The sequence below is a fragment of the Phragmites australis genome, chromosome 19 (assembly GCF_958298935.1).
Source record: "Phragmites australis chromosome 19, lpPhrAust1.1, whole genome shotgun sequence".
NCBI lineage: Eukaryota > Viridiplantae > Streptophyta > Magnoliopsida > Poales > Poaceae > Phragmites > Phragmites australis.
In genome coordinates, this window is record NC_084939.1 from 23067940 (window position 1) to 23087627 (window position 19688).

Here is a 19688-nt window from a genome sequence, read left to right on the forward strand (position 1 = left end):
AAGTTGCCAAAAACGTCTTCAAAAGAACAAATCCGACCTCAATGGTAGATGATCGATCGACTAGATGTCAAACTTTTAGTTGAGATTTCATATCTCTCATGATACATGGTGTCACGTATTTGCTCCGGCAGCTATTTTCGTTCTACTTCTGTTTTAATTGAATTATGTACATGACGCGATGAAGGTCTATCCTCTATCGTCATGAGATGAAACCATCATGAATCAGGACCAAACAGATGTCATTACAAAAACTTGTTTTGGTTTTATACATGTCCCTACAGAATTTTCCGATCCTGACATCCCGTTGGCTATTCGTTGTTTGTAAAAGTTCGAGTGGTCATTTCAATATTATGTTTTTGAGCCTAGACTCCAGAGGGGTCATTTCAATCTGGAGACAGATCAAAACGTGCAAGAAAACAAAAATCAGATCGTCCGACAACTCGTGAATATGACAAGCAATTATTTTGTCTTCGAAAAGAACATGACAAATAGTACTAGCAGTGACTAGTGAGTAAACTGGTAAACCGTCAACTTTAAGGTGCTTACCTACCAAAGTTGCATGCATGCCACCATTATCCATTCTCTCTCCTCTCTCTCTCTCTCTAAGGTTTTGTGTCCCCATTACAGGGTCTTGCAATCTTTCTAGTGTGATTGAACGATAATCACACCAACAATGCATGGTGATGGAAGTTGATGAGTGCATTATGAAATCCAAAAGGAGGTGAGGTGTCTACTTCTCATGGGTTTGCATGTAATGCAAGTGAAGCTTTTTTGTATTATTTCAAATTTTGGGAGCACAAAAGCAAGAGCAGATTTAATTTGCGATCAGTTCAGTAGCCAGTAAGGAATCTCATGATTGCTCCTTTTCTTTTTATCTTGTGCAACCGCTGTGTGGTTCTATACGTGACTTGAAAGGCAGTAATCAGATCGTTCACTGCTGTAGTGATGCCATCATTGACAACTTTCCAAAGTGTAGCATGATCTAATCTTGTTCATAATCTCGTTTTGTTCCTTGAAAGTACTTTTCAGGCCTCACCTGAAGTTATGGGTGCTTTGTGTTGTAATGGCGCTATTCGAATTGAATGGCAGAAAAAATGTAACTTCATATCATAACTGATAATGTGTGTATTTTGGATCTTTGTCAACTAGTTTATCTGAAAACAACATAGGAAAAGACTGAGGACTTGTTTGACAAACTACTCCTTGTCTGCAGTGGCTTGTTAGAACGTCAATTAAATTTCACTGGAGGCAGTATCATTTAGGCAAATTACCATTCTGTCCGGGTGAAACTTTTTTCAGGAGCAAAATTAAAGGAGGTTGCTTTTCTGGTAGTGACCTTGTGCCAAAAATTCAGGAGTGGTTTGATGTTTGATGGATACTGCTCCTTCCGAGCTGGGACTTTTTTTTTTTTTTTGACTCTTCATCACTGAATACAGCTGTAGTATCTGAACATGAACGCGCGCACTCACCCCCACACACACCTAACGCACGCACATGCTAGCCCTACAACTACACACAGTTTGAAGAAAGCGTCCATCCAAAAATCACCAGGACTCACTGAGAATCCCGTAGACGACGAGCACGTCGAGATCCTTTCTGTAGCGTCACGCCGGAGAAACTAGAGAAATCCGAAATAAATCGGAGCCTGCGCGCGTCACCCGAACTTGAAGCCCGGGTGGGTTCGGCTCAAAACTCGAGTCTTACCACCGTGCCGAAGGCACGTTCGCTCCGAGCTGGGACTTGGGAGGACTATTGGGAATTTGGGATGAGCCGTTGAGTGAGCTGAAATTCAAGTGACAAAAGTGAGCATGCGTGGCCCACAGCGGCAGTGGCACAAGGTGGGCCCCCAGCACCAAATCACCCGGGGATTTTGTAATGCCTACGTATTAATTGTGTGTGTGCACCCTGCAGTACTACAACCATTGCTTGAATGCTTTAGGTGTATTTGATTGTTGGTATAGGCGTATTCTGACTCTGTTCACCGGGTATTCTGATTCTACTCATATATACATTGTCATAGAGAAATTTGTTTGGTTATTTATATGTATTGTTTCTCACTATATTCTCCGATGCAATTATATGGTTAGAGTTTGATTCGGTTGATACATGTATCTGCTACAGTGCTATAACAGGCTCACGTGTTAGTTTTAGTTGCAGTCTTTATATCTATTTATACAGATAACTAAACACCTTCGTATGATCATTGTATCCATAAGTACAGAGTATTGTATCTGCTTATATAAACAAACAAACACTCTTCTTTTTAAATCACTACACTCACTAAATCTACTTCTACTCATCCAAATATATACTACAACTAAAAAACTAATATACACCACCAAACATATCCTTACTTCTCGTATGTACTAGCCAGGCAAAGTCTAGGCCAACTGCTTTTTACAAGGATGTGTCGTGTCACTAACAGGAAAAGGGCTGATCAATTTTTCAGTGTTCGTGCAACCGCACCAAAGACTTGATTGCTACTTTTACTGTGACTATCACTGATATTACTAATATTTAGATGTGTAACGTGAAAATGATACGAGTATATTTGTTAAAAAATCTCTCGAGATGTTGTACTTCGAACGCCGTATCTGAAATACGTCCTTTATGTGTGCTCAAACGAAGTACAGACAAAATTATTAACATTGTAGTTGAACAAAAGCCACATACCTATATTGCATGTGTAATAGGAATATAAGTGAGAATATGGACTATGTATATTCCTAAAATACGCTCTGAACGAAGTATCCACGACTTTGGAACGGAGTTTGTCGTACATCCACATCCTCTCGAAACCTTTTATGAGTTCTGACCTCTATTGTGAGACTTTTCTTTTGGACACGCGACATATTATGATCCCTCAAAACCTCTAGTATTTTCCTAGTATCTCTCAAAAATACGAGACAATCGTGCTACACCATTTTGCACTATTATAAACAAGAATGCCAGACACCCAAAAAAGTATATCTTGCACCCTTCAGCCATTTCTATCATGAACTTCTGAACGGCCACGCACAATTTCCTTTTTTCTTTTTAACAAAGGTGCGCTCTGCGCTTGTGCTGTTGTGCATGAGAATGGCTCATTTAATCCTTTCCTGTCTTTTCCAAAGCAAATGTACAGGTCCATTGGTACGCCATACAAATACTGGCTGGCAGACGGCGTGCGTGATCTCCCCGGTCGGCCGGTCCCAATGCACCGGCGGGCACCACCGTATCGGTAGAAACAAAACAAAATAATAAATAGATCTGAGCCCTCACCAGCACCGGACTCAACAAAAGCAATGGTAGCCAGGCTTGTGCTTGTCCGTTTGCTTCTACACCCTGCAATCTGTCTGAGGAGAAATTCCATTGATCCATCGTTATCAAGCACTGTTTTAGTGGATTGAATCAAATACAGTTGGTACTGGTACAGTGGTATTTCAGTACTAGTTCTATGTGGTCAAAGGCAGCAAGTATTAGCAGTACAGGCAACAGGAGTAACAGCACTGACACAGTGAAGAGTGTAGAAAGAAAATTAGGAAAGGCTCCTACTGTAGCCTCTAGTGCAGGTGTAGAAGAGGGGGCAAAGGCACCAAGAACCACTGTAGAGACTCTCCCTGCTTTGTTCAAGCTGCCTGGGCGGGAAAGAGAAAGGGAGGAGGAGGCCAATGCGGGCGAGTTGGTGAGAGTGCAGAGAAAAGGAAAAAGAAAAGCGCGGACTTTGGATTCTTGCGGGGGCGATTTCTGCTCTCTCGGGCTTCCTCGCGTCGGAAGCCGCGGCCTTTCTTCCACCTGGTGGTGCCGCTAATCTGGTATGGTAGAATAGCCTTCATTCCTATCTTATCTGTGCGCATGCGTGTGTCTTCGATCTGTGCCTGTGTGGGGTGGGCGATGTGGGTGCTGTTCTTGCTTCCCTCTGATTTCTATCTAAGGAAAGAGATTAGAGGGGAAGGAAGTGGTACAAGTGGTAAAAACCGAAACTTCCGTCTAGTGTTCACACGATTCTTGTGTTGGTTGTTGTCATTATCCATCGATTGTAGTCGTAGGTATTAATGTTCGTTCCCATTTCGGTTTCTTGCGCTCCTTCTCTTTTATCTTGATTTTTGTGTGATTTTTTTTGGGGGCGGCAGGGATGTTCTCTTGTTCCTTCTTCGTGGCGATTTTTTCTAGGGTTCTAGGGTTTTGGCCTGTGTTGTGTCTCCAATATGAGACTTTGAGGAGATTTGGTGATAGGTGGAAGGAAGGTTTTGACCGCTCCGCAGTCTGTTCTTTCGTGCGGATTTTTGTGTGTTTTTGGCGATTCTTTTCGCGTGGCCAGTGTTTTTGATTTCTTGGTTGGATTTGAGGGCGTGGATTTTAACTTAACCCTCTCTTCCCTCTTCTGCATTTTGTAGGTTTTTTCAGTTTCTGTGCTATAGGATTCAGGGGTTTTAGGGGTGGATAGTTGATATTAGCCTAGTTTCGATCTTTGCTGTGTTTATCTACAAATAATTTCCTTTTCTCTTTTCTAGGGCACAGAGTTCTTGGAAAAGGTAGGACGGATATCTCTGTCTGATAAATTTCGACATTGCAGAATTTTTCAGCAAGAATGTTTGGTGGTACATTTTCTTAGTTTCTGCGACCATATTCAGCGCCTAGTTGCATTCTGTATCGATCCGTATATTTGTAAACAGCAGAAAAATCTAATCTTGTGTTGGTGAGGAGCTGCCTTGTAAATTTTTTGGTAATTTCATCCTTAAAATGTCTGTGTTCTTGAGCGATTATTTTACCGCGTAACGTTCAGCTTACACCTTATGGTAGTACTCTGCAATTTGCTATGTATTGAGGAGATTTCTCTTCATTTTCATTGTTGATATATGAACTCCGCTTTTGGACATTTGGTGGTGCCAAAGGAACCAAGAGAATCCCTGTTGCTGCTTTGAATGGTCTGGTGGTTGCGAGATGGATCGCCGGAGTTGGCTCTGGAGGCGCAAGTCATCAGATAAGAGCCCTGGGGAGAGTGATAGCTCCGGTTCAATGACATCACACTCTGAGTGCTACTTCGATGATCAGGTTTTGCTTCATATGTTAAAATTCTTTTCAAGGGAATTCGTTTCTTAATTTCTGCGTGCTAGAGACATTTTGATTCCATTAAATACAGTGACTCATCTGTAGTTTAAACATTATGAATTGGTGAATGTTCAGGTGCTCTTTTCAGATTTGGACAGCAGATTTTCTTAGGGAGCGATATATGAACTTTAAATTAAAAAGGAAAGGAGAGTTACTATTGGCATATCTAGGCATGATATCATTTTTGCCCTTTGACAGATTTATTAAACATGCAGGCTTGTAATTTGACCTGATGGTGGTGCGACATAATAGGTTCATTAGTTCATATGCCGTACTACATGCTGGTGAATACGCTCTTATAAATTGGATATCTGATTGGTATCCTTATGACAATAGTCCTTGCTTGATAAGTGGGTATCAATGTTTTATTGAATGCCACTTAGCAAGACAGCGTAGTAGTTAGACCTGTGCTTCATATTTCCTGTTTGTATGGCTACTGGAACAGTGCGAAACTTGTTATGAAAACACAGAATAGTACAAATATTAGTCTTCCCAAGCAAAGAGGATATAGATAGAACTAGAAGTTTCAAGGTTTTTATTTCTTAACCTCTTTATCAGGCTTTTGTTTTCCTAGTTGGGGCAAGAATGGGTGGTGGGCTGAGCAAGCTTGATGCTCGTAAGTGACATATCTATGACATTTCAACAACAGATTGGTTGCACTTTCGGCTTTTCCTAAGAATTGGGATGCTTTTGCAAGAGTTAGGTATTGTCGATGCATTAGCTTTTCTTCATGCTTTTTAGCTGATTGACCAAGACCCTTTTTGGGCAATTCTGCCTTTGGTGTTACTTTTACCATTGAGAGGGTGAGAAACTAGCTTCACAGCTCTAGTTTCAAATGGAAATTTGGATCTCTTCATGTGCTTGGAGCAAAGTTGCTGTATTTTTTTATTCCTCTGAGAATAGCAGTTGGCTTTTTTTACTTTACTACACAAATCGGAGAACATGTTATGCCAGTAATGGTGATATTGATGCATTATTCTAACCTGTAAATGGATCTAGCATTCAACTGTTGATCTGTCACACAATTCTCATTTGGATTACTGTATCAGGTAGTGATGTGTTGGATGGAATTTCTACTGAATTACTGATACTCAATTAATATAGCATTGTGGACAGAAACACCATAGTATTTTACAATTAGACTAATACTTTCTTGACACTTGAGTTAGCTGTACACAAATATATTTTTAGCCAGTTTGGTTATCTTGCGTTTAAATGTACACATACAGCCAAGTTCAACATTGCTCTAGTGTTTGGTGTACTTAATTTTTTCCAGATGATATATTTAACTATGTTGAATTTGCTTCAAAATCATTCATTATCTTTGTGGTTATGCCATGGGTCTCAAACTTCATTTTCCACTAGGTAGTTTGGCTTAAGTTTTTCAAGACAGTGCTGATTATTATAGATGTCTATACAACAACAACAAAGCCTTTGTCCCAAGCAAGTTGGAGTATGTTAGAGATGAAACCCACAAGATTCAACTAAAAAGATGGTGAGAAAACAATAATGATAATAAATGTACTAGTAATAGTAAAAAATAAAAGTAATAACGGTACAAGGAGACTGATGCATAAGTTATGGTTCTGACACGTGGATTGTTATTTCTATCCGTGGATAGTTCTTTGGGAATATTCCATTCCTTCAAGTCTCTCTTTACAGACTTCTACCATATTAGGTTTGATCGACCCATGCATCTCTTCACATTATCAGCACACCTCAGTATCCCGCTATGCACATTATTATAGATGTCTATCTCAGATTCAAAATTCTCATTTGATTTATTTTTTTGAAAATCAGGAAGCCAAACCTATCTCCGATAATTCTTCCCCAAATCATAGTCATTCACCTGAAGTTTCTTCAATAATCATTGATGCTGAGATTCAAGAAGCTGAAACAGCAAAACCATTGAATGAGAAGTTAATGTTGTCAACTAGCTCAAATGATTCTTCTCCACAGCATGGCCAATCACCTCAGCCAGAGGTGTCCCCAAATGTCAGGGATGACGATGTCCAAGATTCTGTGAATAGTTTGAGTGAGAAATATTCTGCTGCTGTTTTGGCTATCAGTTCTAAAGAGGAATTGGTGAAGCAGCATATAAAAGTTGCAGAAGAGGCTGTTGCAGGTAATTTTTTCTTTCCAGTTGGACTTCATAAATTTTGCAGTTTGAGTGACTCCATGCATAAGGTTACTCAGTAGCTCCGTTTTGTTCTTTAGAATCAATTTCACATGTGATGAAGTCAACATAATTAAAAGAAGAAGAAATTCATTTGTTTAGTTTGTTCTGCAGCTTCTTCATGCGAAGTTTAATGGTACCAAAAAGGGTTTTCGTAATTCTAGTATAGTACTGAATATGTATTGTATTTTCTTTATTTGTAGGTTGGGAACAAGCTGAAGCTGAAGTTGCTGCCCTGAAGCGACTACTTGAAACTGCATCTCAGAAGAATACTTCTCTGGAGGATCAGGTCAACCACCTCGATGATGCCCTTAAAGAATGTGTAAGGCAGCTCCACCAGGCACGAGAAGAACAAGAAAAAATTCGTGATGCAGTTGCTATGAAGTCTAAAGAATTGGAGTCTGAGAAGTATGAGCTCCAGAACCATATTGCCGAGCTGAGTAAGCAGCTCGAAGCCACCAAACTAGAAGCTACTACTGTGCATGTCCAGCACGATCTGCAGGAAAAGCTTCAGATGGTGGAGAAAGAAAACAAAGACCTCAAGGTAGAGCTTCTCACACTGTCAAAGGACCTGAAGATACTTGCACGGGAAAGAGACCTGAGCAACCAAGCAGCAGAGACAGCAAGCAAACTGCACCTGGAAAGTGTGAAAAAGATTACAAGAGTCAAGGCAGAATGCCTTAGGTTGCGTCATCTAACACGGAGAACTTCCTTGGCCAATGATTGTAGGCCCATACCCAACAATGCTTGCATGGAATGTCTGACTGACAGTCAGTCTGAAAGTGGGGAGCGCATGCTAGCTGTTGACGATGAAATGAAAAATTCTGATTCATGGGCATCAGCTCTGATAGCTGAACTTGATCAATTCAAGAATGGCAACTCTGGCACAAGAAATCTTGTGAATAATCCTATTGAGATTGACCTGATGAATGATTTCCTTGAGATGGAAAAGCTGGCTGCATTGCCTGAAGTAGAACGTGTGAGCTCTAGTTTTGGAGCTGAAACAGATTCTGACCAGGGTGTGACTAGAGATGAATCATCAAAAGTAGAAACTGAGTCATTGCAGCGTCAGGTTACAGATTTACGCACAAAGGTTGACAAGATTGAAGGTGAGAAAATAGAGCTTGAAATGGCCCTTGCAGAGATCAGAGATCAGCTTGGCACATCATGTGATGCTCTGATGGTGGCCAACAACAAGTTGGTCGATTTGCAGACACAGTTGGACTTGACAAATGAGTCCAAACATGATGCTTTGGGACAAGTTGAACGACTGGACTGTGAGAGGAAAGATTTGGCATTGCAGTTGGAGTTGAAGTCTGTACAAGTTGAGGAGCTTCGTGCAGTGGTGGCTTCACTGGAAGAAAGTGTAGATAGGAAGGAGTTGGAGTTACAGTTAGAACTAGTTTCTGCAGAGGCTGCAGATCTTCGCAAGACAGTGGCATCCCTGGAAGAGAAGATCGATGCAGATAGAGCTCTTTCCATGCAGCACAAAGCAAATGCAGACATGGCAGAGGCCACTAAAGAATCATTAGAGGCACAGCTGTGGTCTGCAAACACAGAAATTGGGAAACTGAGAGGGATTATGGAAACTTTGGAGAGTGAGGTATGGAAAGAGAAGGTGTGTCATGAAGAACTTGTGAAACAAATAGAGGCCATGAAGATTGAATCAGACAGAACACTTTCTGCAGCGTCTGCCAAAGAGTCATTAGAGGCACAGCTCCAGGTAGTGAACTCAGAAGTTGCAAAGCTGCACGGTACAGTGAGTGCACTGGAGTGTGATGCAGCAGAAGAGAAGGCATATTCTTCAGACCTCCAGATGCAACTAGAGGCAGTGGAAGGCATCCGGAAGGTGTTGGAGTCTGAACTTGAGTCTTCACACCAGGAGACCATGAAGCTCCAGGAGAAGGTTTTGTCATTGGAAGGGAGGCTTAAGGACCAGACCTCATTGCTGGTTGAATTTACAGCTAAGGCGGAGGATGCAGTGTCCCGGAGAAAGGCAATGGATGGTCAACTTGAAGCAGCAAACCTGGAACTCACGAAACTGAGAAATAAGGTGAGCTTGCTACAAGGGAAGATTGAGCAGGAGAAGCTTCTGTCAGAAGAATACGAAGCAAAATGCCGCAAGTTGGAGGCTCAGCTGTCAAGGGACAGTCGAGAGGCGAAGCTTTGGCGTCTCGCTAACTCAAACGGAGACCTGAAGGTCAAGCAGGTAGCTCTGTCTGACTGCATTTAGTTTGGACATATCATATCAAACCCACCCAAATATTGTAGTACTTTAGGCTTTCAATTTTAAGCCAAAATACTAGCTCTATATCCCTAATGGTATGCTCCAACATTTGTTGTTACTTACTGGTCTAATCTCACCTGACACCTCAAAACTTTCTGATTGCCAATTCTTAACTTTGTCACAGGAGAAAGAGTTACCTAGTGCTTCTGGGAAGCTCGCAGAGTGCCAGAAGACCATTGCTAACCTCGGTCGTCAACTGAAATCACTAACAGACCTTGATGGTGTGGCATCTGAACCTGAAAAGCTCGAGTCCAAGGACACACACCTGGACTTCAGAGATGGTGATGATGGGTTGCTCTCTGCAAACTTGGCTGATGGATTGTACGAACTGGATCTTCCTAAGAGGAATGGGAGCTGTCTCTTACCAATTCCATCAAATCAGTCCTCGTCCCCGCACACGGAAATGTCGGTGTTTTCGGGGGGTTTGACGTCTCTTAGTAGCTACTTGAACAAAATAAGGAAGTGAAATCCGATGAGAGTATTGTGCATAAATTATTTGACAGTTCCTGGATGTTGTCAGTTGTTACCTGATGGTAGATTGGTGTACATTTACAGAATCTGATCGTCGCTTACATTTGTGCCATCTATTTCTCCCCGTTTTTTTTTTCTCTTCAGGTTTTTTTTTTTTTATGTTCCTGCTGATTTCGTGTTCACTGATCGCTGGTAGTGTGAGCGTTGCAGGATCGCGGCAAATTTAGCTTTTGTGGGATTCCTGTGTCGCACCAATTTCACCGTCTCGTCCTTCCAAGCTAGTAAAGATTTTAACATGTAAGCGAACTTTTTAGTGAAATGAAAAATCGTTTTTGCTTTGATGTGTTCTAATTTCATGCTAGGAACTGATGACTGAAACAAGTACTATAATTCTTTGAACTAGTAAACAAGTACTGTAGGGGGTTATATATTTTTTCTCCCCTGTTTTCCCCATATCTTGTCCTAAGTGGGCCAAAAAACAATTACCCGTACATAGCATTGAAGTAAAACACCATTCACCACATGATAAAAGAATCACCAACCCTTTGGTGAAGAACAGCAGCTACCTCACCCCACTGCCCCTCCAAAATTGCAGGGCAGTTAGTTATAAGCAGCACACACTCTTGGCCTCGCTAGTCAGGCAGGCAGCCACAGAAGCAAAACTTTCAGACCACACACTGCTTTGCTCATCATCCATGGGTCTCTTCAGCTCGGCTCCGAAGGTCTACAAGCCGGCGGCCGAGGTCAACCTCGGCGCGGACAGCGACGAACACTACATCAGCCCCAACGTCAAAGGTCCCAGATTGTTGCTGATGCTGACTTGCTGTGTATACTGGATTCAGTTCAGAATTCGGCATTCAAAAGTTCAGTTCTTGGAAGCTTTTTCTATCTGTGCTTCAGTTGATGCATTTCCTTTTGCAGCTCCTCGCGTCGCCGGGCTTCTGGTTAAGATCTTCGCTTGGGTTCTTGAGACGCCAGTCATCGGCTGGATCGTGCTTTCCTTCCTGAAGAAAGATAACCTCGTCTACAAGGTGCTCGAGAGCTCTGCTTAAGATGAAGTTGTTTTCTTTCTTTTTTTGCTAATTCAGATGATACTTAGCCTAATCACACTTCTTGTGTGAGCCTCACTGTTAATTTCAGCCATTCTGAGTTCAGTTATCACAGTAGCACTGAAACTGCGATGTTATTGCATGAACATTGTTGCAACATTGTCTGAAACTGTAATATTTGCTTGAACATTGCTGGGAATTACTCTGAAACATATCTTCCTTTGATCTGATAAAACTTTGAACACATGACTGCAGCTCGTCTCGGATGCGGAAATCCCGGAGCCGCCACTGTTCACTGCCACTCACAGCTGGCAAGGTTCTTTGTCTACTTCCTCACCTCTGAATTATGATCATGCCAAGTTAGTGCATTCAGCAAGAAAATTCACAAACTAGAAACTGAAGCCATTGCATTTCTGTTGCAGATATCCCTGAGCAGAATGTCAACCTGACGAATCCAGGCTTGTCACCGGCGGAGCGCGTTCAGGAGGCCGTCGGCTGCCTTCCTGCTCACCTGGAATCGGCGCTCGCTGATCCGTCGTCGGGTTTCAGGCGTTGGACGATACGCGACTTCACGAGGGCCTACAGTTCAGGGCAAATTACCCCTGTCACGGTGAAGAATATACTCTCTCGATTCAGAAATAGGAGTATTTTTTTTGACTCGGTCCTCGAAGTTAAATTTTAACTAAAGTATTTTCACAAACTATATTATTTATAGCTACATAACTTATATTGAAATCATTTTGAATTATGAACTAGTCATATAATATTTATACACCAGACATTCTTATAATTTGATTAAATACTAGTTAAAGTACATAAGTTTGACTTTGTTAAAAAGAAAACGTCTACTATTTGAATGGAGGGAGTACATATTTTTTTACTGAACATGGTGAATAGTTTTGGAGCTCAACTTAAAAGGGATTCGAGTCTACATTTTGTTACTTCACTTTATTGTCGATGCTAGTAGCTATTTAGACTAAGTGGTAGTTTATCATAAGGTATTACAATGTCCAATTGTCCAGTGCATCCAATGTAAATTATGCACCAAATTTAGGAGGCAATAAATGCCATTTGTCCTTGACAATAAGAATGTTCAATTCAGTGACAGAATTTAGGTGGTGACAAATACTTCCTGTTCATGAATCCTCGCAATAAATATCGGATGATATACATGAATTTAGATTATAATACATGTATCCCACAAAAGATATTGCAAGATATGAGCAAGAACTCGGCTTTATCACCACAGGTGGCGAGGAGATTCCTGGCTGCAGTGAAGGAATGTTCAGGCCCTGATCTGAACATGGCCTTCTTCATCAGCTGCGACCCTGAGGACATCATGAGGCAGGCTGAGGAGTCCACCCTCAGATACCAGCAAGGTACTGTTAAACAATTTATCAGTCCTGCGTTTTTCATATTCCACGCAGTAAGTCAATGAATCATCGTAGAAATTGATAGTAATAGAACAACAGTCAGTACTCTCAGCCAACCAGTGCCTCACTGTCATGCCTTGATCACCATTGACAATCACTGTTCTGCTCACCAGATTTGGTTTCTAGAAACTGTCACAAGTCATAGTAACCACCGTTCTTTTTGCTGCATCAATACCTGCATGTACGTACCTCGCCCATGATGCATCAGTACGTCACCAAATAAGGCATGCTCGTGCCTGCCATCTGCAGAGTGTGGGAATGGACAAGTAAGGTACCAGCTAGATGAACAGTGGCAGCAACTCCTTTGCGGAAAGACATCTGCAGAGTCTCTGAAACAAAGTTGCTTCGGAACACACGCAGCCTGTTACTGATCAGGTTCAGAACCAGCTCAAAACTTGCGAGGGCTGACAAAAATTTCAGACAGTGCCACGCTCCAATCGATGAATATTTCACAGAAACGGCATCGATCGGCTCTGAACTCTCTGCTGAATTAATCAGCATCTGCTAGACCATTAGATCTGGATGCCTGCATGGTCCTGGTTCCTGAAACGAGCATTCATTCCCGCTGCCAGCTGCTGCATGTGGCCGCATGCAGGGGGAGCATTCCAGCACAGGGACGACTCCTTGTGCGGCGCTGGGCTTGCCTGCTGATCTGTACAATTGAAGGCAGAGAGGAATCTCTTTTGCTGTAGTATTGCGTCGTTCTTGCATTGATGCCGATTTACGCACCTGTTGGATTGCATTTGCATCTGCAACTGCATCATTCCTTGGGCCATTTGATCATTTTTCGACCGTTTTGACTGCAGGAGCACCTCTGTCTGCCATGGACGGAGTGCTGGTGGCCGTGAAAGACGAGATCGACTGCCTGCCGTACCCGACAACCGGTAAGAACTGAAAATGCATGCCAAACGGCGCTGCAGAAAAAAGAAGTGCTAAATTAGTGGTTATGTTAATCTGTAAGGTTGAAGAAGCAAGAAAGTTGATAGAAATACGTTGGAAAATCAATGTGAATTAGTAGGAGTTAATCAGGGGCAGCAGGTAGGTGGAGCAGAGTAGCAGTACGGTCAGGCATGTTCGTGTGTCGGGATGAACTGTAGAAGAAAGATTCGCAGTGGGTATTTTTAAGATAATGGAATAGAATATTTCTGGCTTTTAACATGAGCGCTCGGCTATAGTTATTATTATATAATTACAGCACTCAGATTGTTACATCATATACCATGACAGTGGAATAACTCAAATCAATAAAAGTTAATATAGTTTAGATAACGAGAATTTATTAAAGAATAATCTTATTACTAAATCTCCATCTATAATTGACGAAAAAATACATCAACCAAGTTTCAAGAGCACGATATGCAAGTTAAATATTATCTTCCCCTTCTTCACACCTTTATAGTTGTATAAAAAAACGAAGCTAGTATGTTGCTTCTGAATACTACTGTATATAATTTTAAGAAGGTGATGCGGAATCACAGTAGGTAGACGCGACGACAGGTTACTGCTGCGTGCGTGAGTAGCTGACTTGGCCTTTCTGCAGTCTTCAAACTAGCAGAGCGATTCACGACCTGAAATTCAGCGAACCCAGTGTGTGGCACAGCGATTCACAAGAGCGCAACAGCAGAACCTTCAACCGTTTCGCACGTCCATTGTGTGGTGTTGTTGATAGAATCACAAAGAGGCTTCCTCATGGCACTTGGCAGGAGCGCGACATCCAGGGGCGAAGCTTGAATAAAATTAATAAAATTGATGGTGGTGCATAATATCGTCATACATATGGAAACATGTCTAATTTTAAAGAAATACTATTAATTTTAATTGCTTTATAGTTATCTTTTCTTTCCTAACCTGATGCCTGTGCACCACTAATATCAAAGTGGTGTTGCCTTTTTTTTTTATATATACCGGACTCTCTTATCCAGAGTCTACATTGAAAGTCAAATCGAAGATGTACGACATTTGGGAATCGAATCCGGTGGACTCGACCACATCGTTGTGTCTTGTTGCCAAGCTCCGTGCTCGTTCGCAATGTGGCGTCGCCCTCGATGGCATCTAAGTCGATATTTTAGGGGAGAATAGCCTTAATGTTTTGGCATCGGCCTCCTTTTTCTTTTTCTCTTGCTTCTTTACCTGTTTTCAAAAAGAAATTCAGCCAACAGGAAGAATTTGAAGTGTTTCCGCGGTTCACTTGATTTTGGAGCAAGCTTTACTGACTCGGCGTGCATGGAAATGAAACACAGGAGGAACGCGGTGGCTGGGGGAGGCGAGGCGGTGCGGCGCGGACGCGGCGTGCGTGGCGCAGCTGCGCGCGTGCGGCGCCGTTCTCGCCGGCAAGGCCAACATGCACGAGCTCGGCGCCGGCACCAGCGGCATCAACCCGCACCACGGGTTCGTTCGCAGGAAGCAGCGGCTCTCCATCGTCGTCCACTCGTGACACTGTCTGATTCGTTGCAGGTCGACGAGGAACCCTTACAACGTCATCAAGGTGTCCGGCGGCTCCTCCGGTGGGTCCGCCGCCGTCGTCTGCGCTGGGCTCTGCCCCGTCGCCCTGGGCGCCGACGGAGGCGGTAAAGCACGCTTCTTTTTCCTTTTCCCTACATGCACTCCTCACTTTGCATGCGAAAAACAACCCACGCAGCTATTCGCAGATCATCTTGTTCTGCTTCTCGTCGTGTTCTACTTCTACCAACAGAAACGGTTAGCTCTGACAACGTGCACGCGCTGTAATATATATAGCATCGATGATCAGAGTATCGTGATGAGTTTCTCTGAGGCTAATCTTTACACTACTTCTCATTGACATCAACCAGCTGGAGAGATTTTGTGCGACACTGAACTGCTACTGGTATTTTCTTCTTTCAGGGTCCGTGCGAATGCCAGCGGCGCTCTGTGGCGTCGTCGGGTTCAAGCCGACTGCTGGGCGACTGTCTAACTCCGGGTGCGTATCTATCCTCAATTCCAATTGAAAAGCCTTCCATAGTTCCATGCATAAAGAAGTATATACATATCAGAAGAAAACAGTATATACATGTCAGAAAGTAGTATATATTTTGATTATAATAAAATCAACTATGGATCGAGCTAGGATATGTACTCCCGCGAGTATAAACTAGTTTTCCTATATATTTTGTGGGTCACAAGTGACGCTGTTGTTTCAGGCTTCTTCCTCTGAACTGGACCGTCGGGATGCCGGGGATCCTGGCAGCAACGGTGGAGGATGCGCTTGTCTGGTGCCGCACCCCTTTCTTCACAAACTAAATCTGATCATTTTGAATTTCATAATGTAAACACTAGGAAGTCAAAACATACGTTGTCCTGTCTCTGTTCTTTCAGTTATGCAGCGATTGTTGATCAGTCCAGACAAACTTCCATACAGGTGATCCCTTTTTCTTCTCACACTGTTGAATGTTCAGTTAAGATTGATTGACCTTTTGACAAGTTCCTCTGCAGCAGCCTGAACTGAACCTGCCGTTGCTGACCTCTACACGATCCATGGCTAGCATCAGGCTAGCCAAATATGCAAAGGTCAGTCTCTGAATTTAGAGCAATTTTTCTTCGTTATCATGCCTGAAGCCCTGAACATTGGCTCACATTTGTGAGGAAAACAGTGGTTCAACGACAGTTCAGAGGACATCAGGAGCTGCTGCGGCAAGGCTCTTCAGATGCTGCGGACGCAATACGGTTGGGAGGTAAGCGCAAATGCGCAATTCAATAACTCATCATGCAATCGTGAATGAAACAAATTCAGCTGAAAACTGTGAACGACGACTCTTCGTTTGGTTCATTCATTATGACAAATAGAATTTTCCATTTATCTCTGCCACTTTTTTCCGTTGCATCTGCAAGACTGTGGACGTGACTGTCCCTGAGATCGAAGAGATGCGGCTGGCGCACTACGTGACGATGGGTTCAGAGTGCACGGCCTCCCTTGCCAACTATCTCGACAGCATGTAAGCACTTGGATCGGATCAGCTCTTGATACGCCATTGATCGATGCAGCAAAGGTGTCGTGATCGATGGAGTGAGCTGGATTATTCGTGTGTGGCAGGGACAAGTCTGGGGTCGGGTGGGACGTGAGGATCGCGCTGAGCGCCTACAGATCGTTCAGCAGCAGAGATTACCTGAACGCGCAGCGGCTCCGGTAAGCTGTCAACTTTCAGGTGATCCATCAAATGAACAATACTATCTTGTATCCTGACTAGGATGGTGTAACATGGTTCTTGCAGGAGCCGTCAGATGTACTTCCACGAGAAGATCTTCGAGACGGCTGATGCGATTGTCACACCGATGACAGGGTACGTATGCCACTTGTGATGGAATTTCGTTCGTCCAAGATGAAGAAAGTTTACCTATGCTTTTCGTTGAGAGAAATGAGAGCATTTCTGACATGACTACTGGTTCACTTGTCGCGCAGGGTGACCGCGTACGCGCTGCAGGACGACGCGCTGCGCACCGGAGAACTTGACTACATAAACGGAGGTACTGAAGAAGAAGAGATGGTTTTGATCAGGAAAACTGCCTTTCACTTTTGAAATCCATGGATAATCCGGTTGTCTTGTTCATGCGATGGGATCGAAATCGTTTTTGCAGCTGCGCTGGTGCGGTACTCGATCGCCGGGAACTTCCTTGGCCTACCTGCCATCACCGTGCCGGTACGTATGCAGCAGCACAGCCTCTGGGCATCGCTCAAGATGGAATCAATCAGCAGTCCAACACACGGACAAACAGGCCTGAAATTGCCGGATTTTTCAGGTCGGGTACGACAGGGGAGGGCTCCCGGTGGGTCTCCAGTTCATCGGCCGGCCGTGGTCGGAGGCGACGCTGCTGCACCTCGCCTACGCGATGCAGGTATGCATAGCAGTGCAGCTCCACTGACAACGGCGCTGTTTATCGATCTCAGCATCTGAGGAGAGGATTACTGTATGGTTGCTGTGGGTGCATGCAGGAGGCGTGCAGAAAGGACTGCAGGAAGCCCAAGGTGTGCTTCGACCTCCTCAAGAAAGACTAGCTTGGAGGTGCTGCTGGAGGAGGATTCGGTTATGATTGATCAAACGATTGCGAAAGATTTGGAGAGAAGTTTCTGACCATGGCTGTCAAGAACTCAAAACAGAAGATGATAGTGCGGAAGTGCAGGATTGTGGCGATTGTTCAGTCGGATTTGTGTGTTTTCTTTTGTCCTAAAAAAGGGTTGTGTAATGGCTCCTCTTCCACTACTGTGGCTGCCATCTCGCTGTGACGAACGATACAGCCGTGGACTCCATGGTTGGTCCACGGGTCATTTATTATATTATTATTTGGATGTTAAAAGAAGCCATCAAATTTGCTTTTAAAATCATGAAATTACCGTGTTAATTGAAAAAAAATGATCTAGACTACTTATTGTTATGAACATCTAATGGTCTAGATTAAAACAGATAACATATATAAAATATGATTAATAAATAGCTAAATTCAGAAGAAAAAAAAGTCCATATCAAATACGATTAATAAATAGCTAAATCCGGAATTAAAAAGTATGAAAAATTAGTAGTTTAATTTTAATACGGGAAGCATAATATCTAAATAAAGATTCCAAATATAACAATAATAATAATAATAATTGAAATTAGGGTTAGAATAAAAAAAAGAAAGATCTATATGAAATATAGTCTTAGAAAAAAATCAAATGCCTAAATAAAGAGTGCATGTAAAATACAATTAATCAATAGCTAAAATTCATAATAAAATTTCAATTTTTTTACTAAGATAATAGATTATGAAGCATCGTATAGCTGTCACATCAAGCAAGCAACATGCAAGACACAATACGCATGCAAGACATACCTATTCCGATTTTAGTTGAGCTGGCTATACTCGACGCATGATTTAATAATTGATCAAAATCTATATGAATCGAACTAATACATATATACAACTCGTGTACATCTATTATAATATTATATGAGTGTTAAAAGGAGCCACAAAGTTTCCTCTAGATGTCACAAAATGACTGTATCAACCGGAGAAAAAAATATCTAGACCATTTATTGTTATGAATATCTAACTGTCTAGATAAACCAAATAGCCTATATCAAATGGGATTAATAAATAGCTAAATTTGGAATTAAAAATTATGAAAAATTAGCTGTTCGATTTCCATACGGTTCGAGAAGCAAAATATCTAAATAAAGAGTCTAAATAAAATCAAATAAATAAATTGAAATTGGGGTTAGAATAGAAAAAAGTATATATATATATATATATATATATATATATATATATCAAATATAGTCTTAAAAAATCAATTTATTGTATACAACAAATACCTAAATGAAGAGTCCATGTAAAATACAATTAATCAATAGCTAAAATTCATAATAAAAAATAATGAAAAAAAATCATATTCTTTCTATGACAATAGATTAAGAAGCACCATGTAGCTCAAAGTCATCATATCAAGTAGTCAACATGAAATGCACAACACGCAGGCAATACACATCTATTCTTATTTGGTTAGGCTGTCTACACCGACGCATAATTTTGACAGTTGATCAAAACAAATATGAATCGAATCAATACATATATACGATTCGGTACAAATTTAGAGCATAAAATAATTTTCTTTTTCACTAACATATTTTTTATCTCCTCTTCTAATTTTACGTATTTTGTAACTTAAATGACACTAACCTTATTAAAAAAAACTAAATAGACTATTTTTTAATTAAATATTATCATGATAAAATATTACAGTGAGGTTAGGTAAGCTATTAGCATGGATCACCTGATATTTTCCTAAATTTCTATGTTTGCAAAGTGTTGGCCAATGTTTGGTTGCCTAGAATTAGCTGAAGTCTGGCAAGAAAATGCATGGAATATTAGCAACAAAGCATGGACGTACCCGCCGTGAGTGAGCACGTAACAGGGTAATGGCAATGTTGCCGTGGACGTTGTGACGGTGACGATGAGGAATGAGATGTAGGAATTTCTCGACTAAATTTCGAGGAATCGTATAAGTGAGATAATATTTCCAGCGAGAGCCGCCATGCACATTTCTTCTACTAGGGCATTTTGAATGTACCACAAAAATAAAAGTGTATTAACCATACATTACTTTGCTCAATATAAAACGGACAAATTTATTATCATTGTATATATGTTAGTATGAAACGCTCGAACGCCTACTGAAAGTAGGAAAATTT

The 19688-nt window shown here is 41.9% G+C and overlaps 1 protein-coding gene across 1 annotated transcript; it reads left to right on the plus strand.

Annotated features, from left to right (window-relative positions):
- The first annotated feature begins 4095 nt into the window (after window positions 1-4095).
- Window positions 4096-17817, plus strand: LOC133900274 (uncharacterized). Its single transcript, XM_062341379.1, has 25 exons — window positions 4096-5034; window positions 6892-7216; window positions 7471-9476; window positions 9679-10019; window positions 10236-10322; window positions 10522-10820; window positions 10947-11056; window positions 11330-11390; window positions 11497-11684; window positions 12324-12453; window positions 13314-13391; window positions 14748-14895; window positions 14962-15074; window positions 15370-15445; window positions 15666-15737; window positions 15841-15883; window positions 15958-16032; window positions 16116-16196; window positions 16354-16457; window positions 16556-16648; window positions 16734-16802; window positions 16922-16986; window positions 17098-17159; window positions 17260-17355; window positions 17453-17817. Exons 1-25 carry the CDS (start codon window positions 4924-4926, stop codon window positions 17513-17515), a joined length of 4896 nt encoding a protein of 1631 aa, XP_062197363.1. The 5' UTR covers window positions 4096-4923; the 3' UTR covers window positions 17516-17817.
- Window positions 17818-19688: the final 1871 nt, after the last annotated feature.

Excerpts from the sequence above, each read along its gene's own strand:
- LOC133900274 (XM_062341379.1), top strand. The coding sequence starts at position 4,924 with ATGGATCGCCGGAGTTGGCTCTGGAGGCGCAAGTCATCAGATAAGAGC. Across the intron at positions 16,197-16,353 it reads GGACGCAATACGGTTGGGAG|ACTGTGGACGTGACTGTCCC; the intron begins GTAAGCGCAAAT and ends TGCATCTGCAAG. Across the intron at positions 17,356-17,452 it reads ACCTCGCCTACGCGATGCAG|GAGGCGTGCAGAAAGGACTG; the intron begins GTATGCATAGCA and ends GGGTGCATGCAG.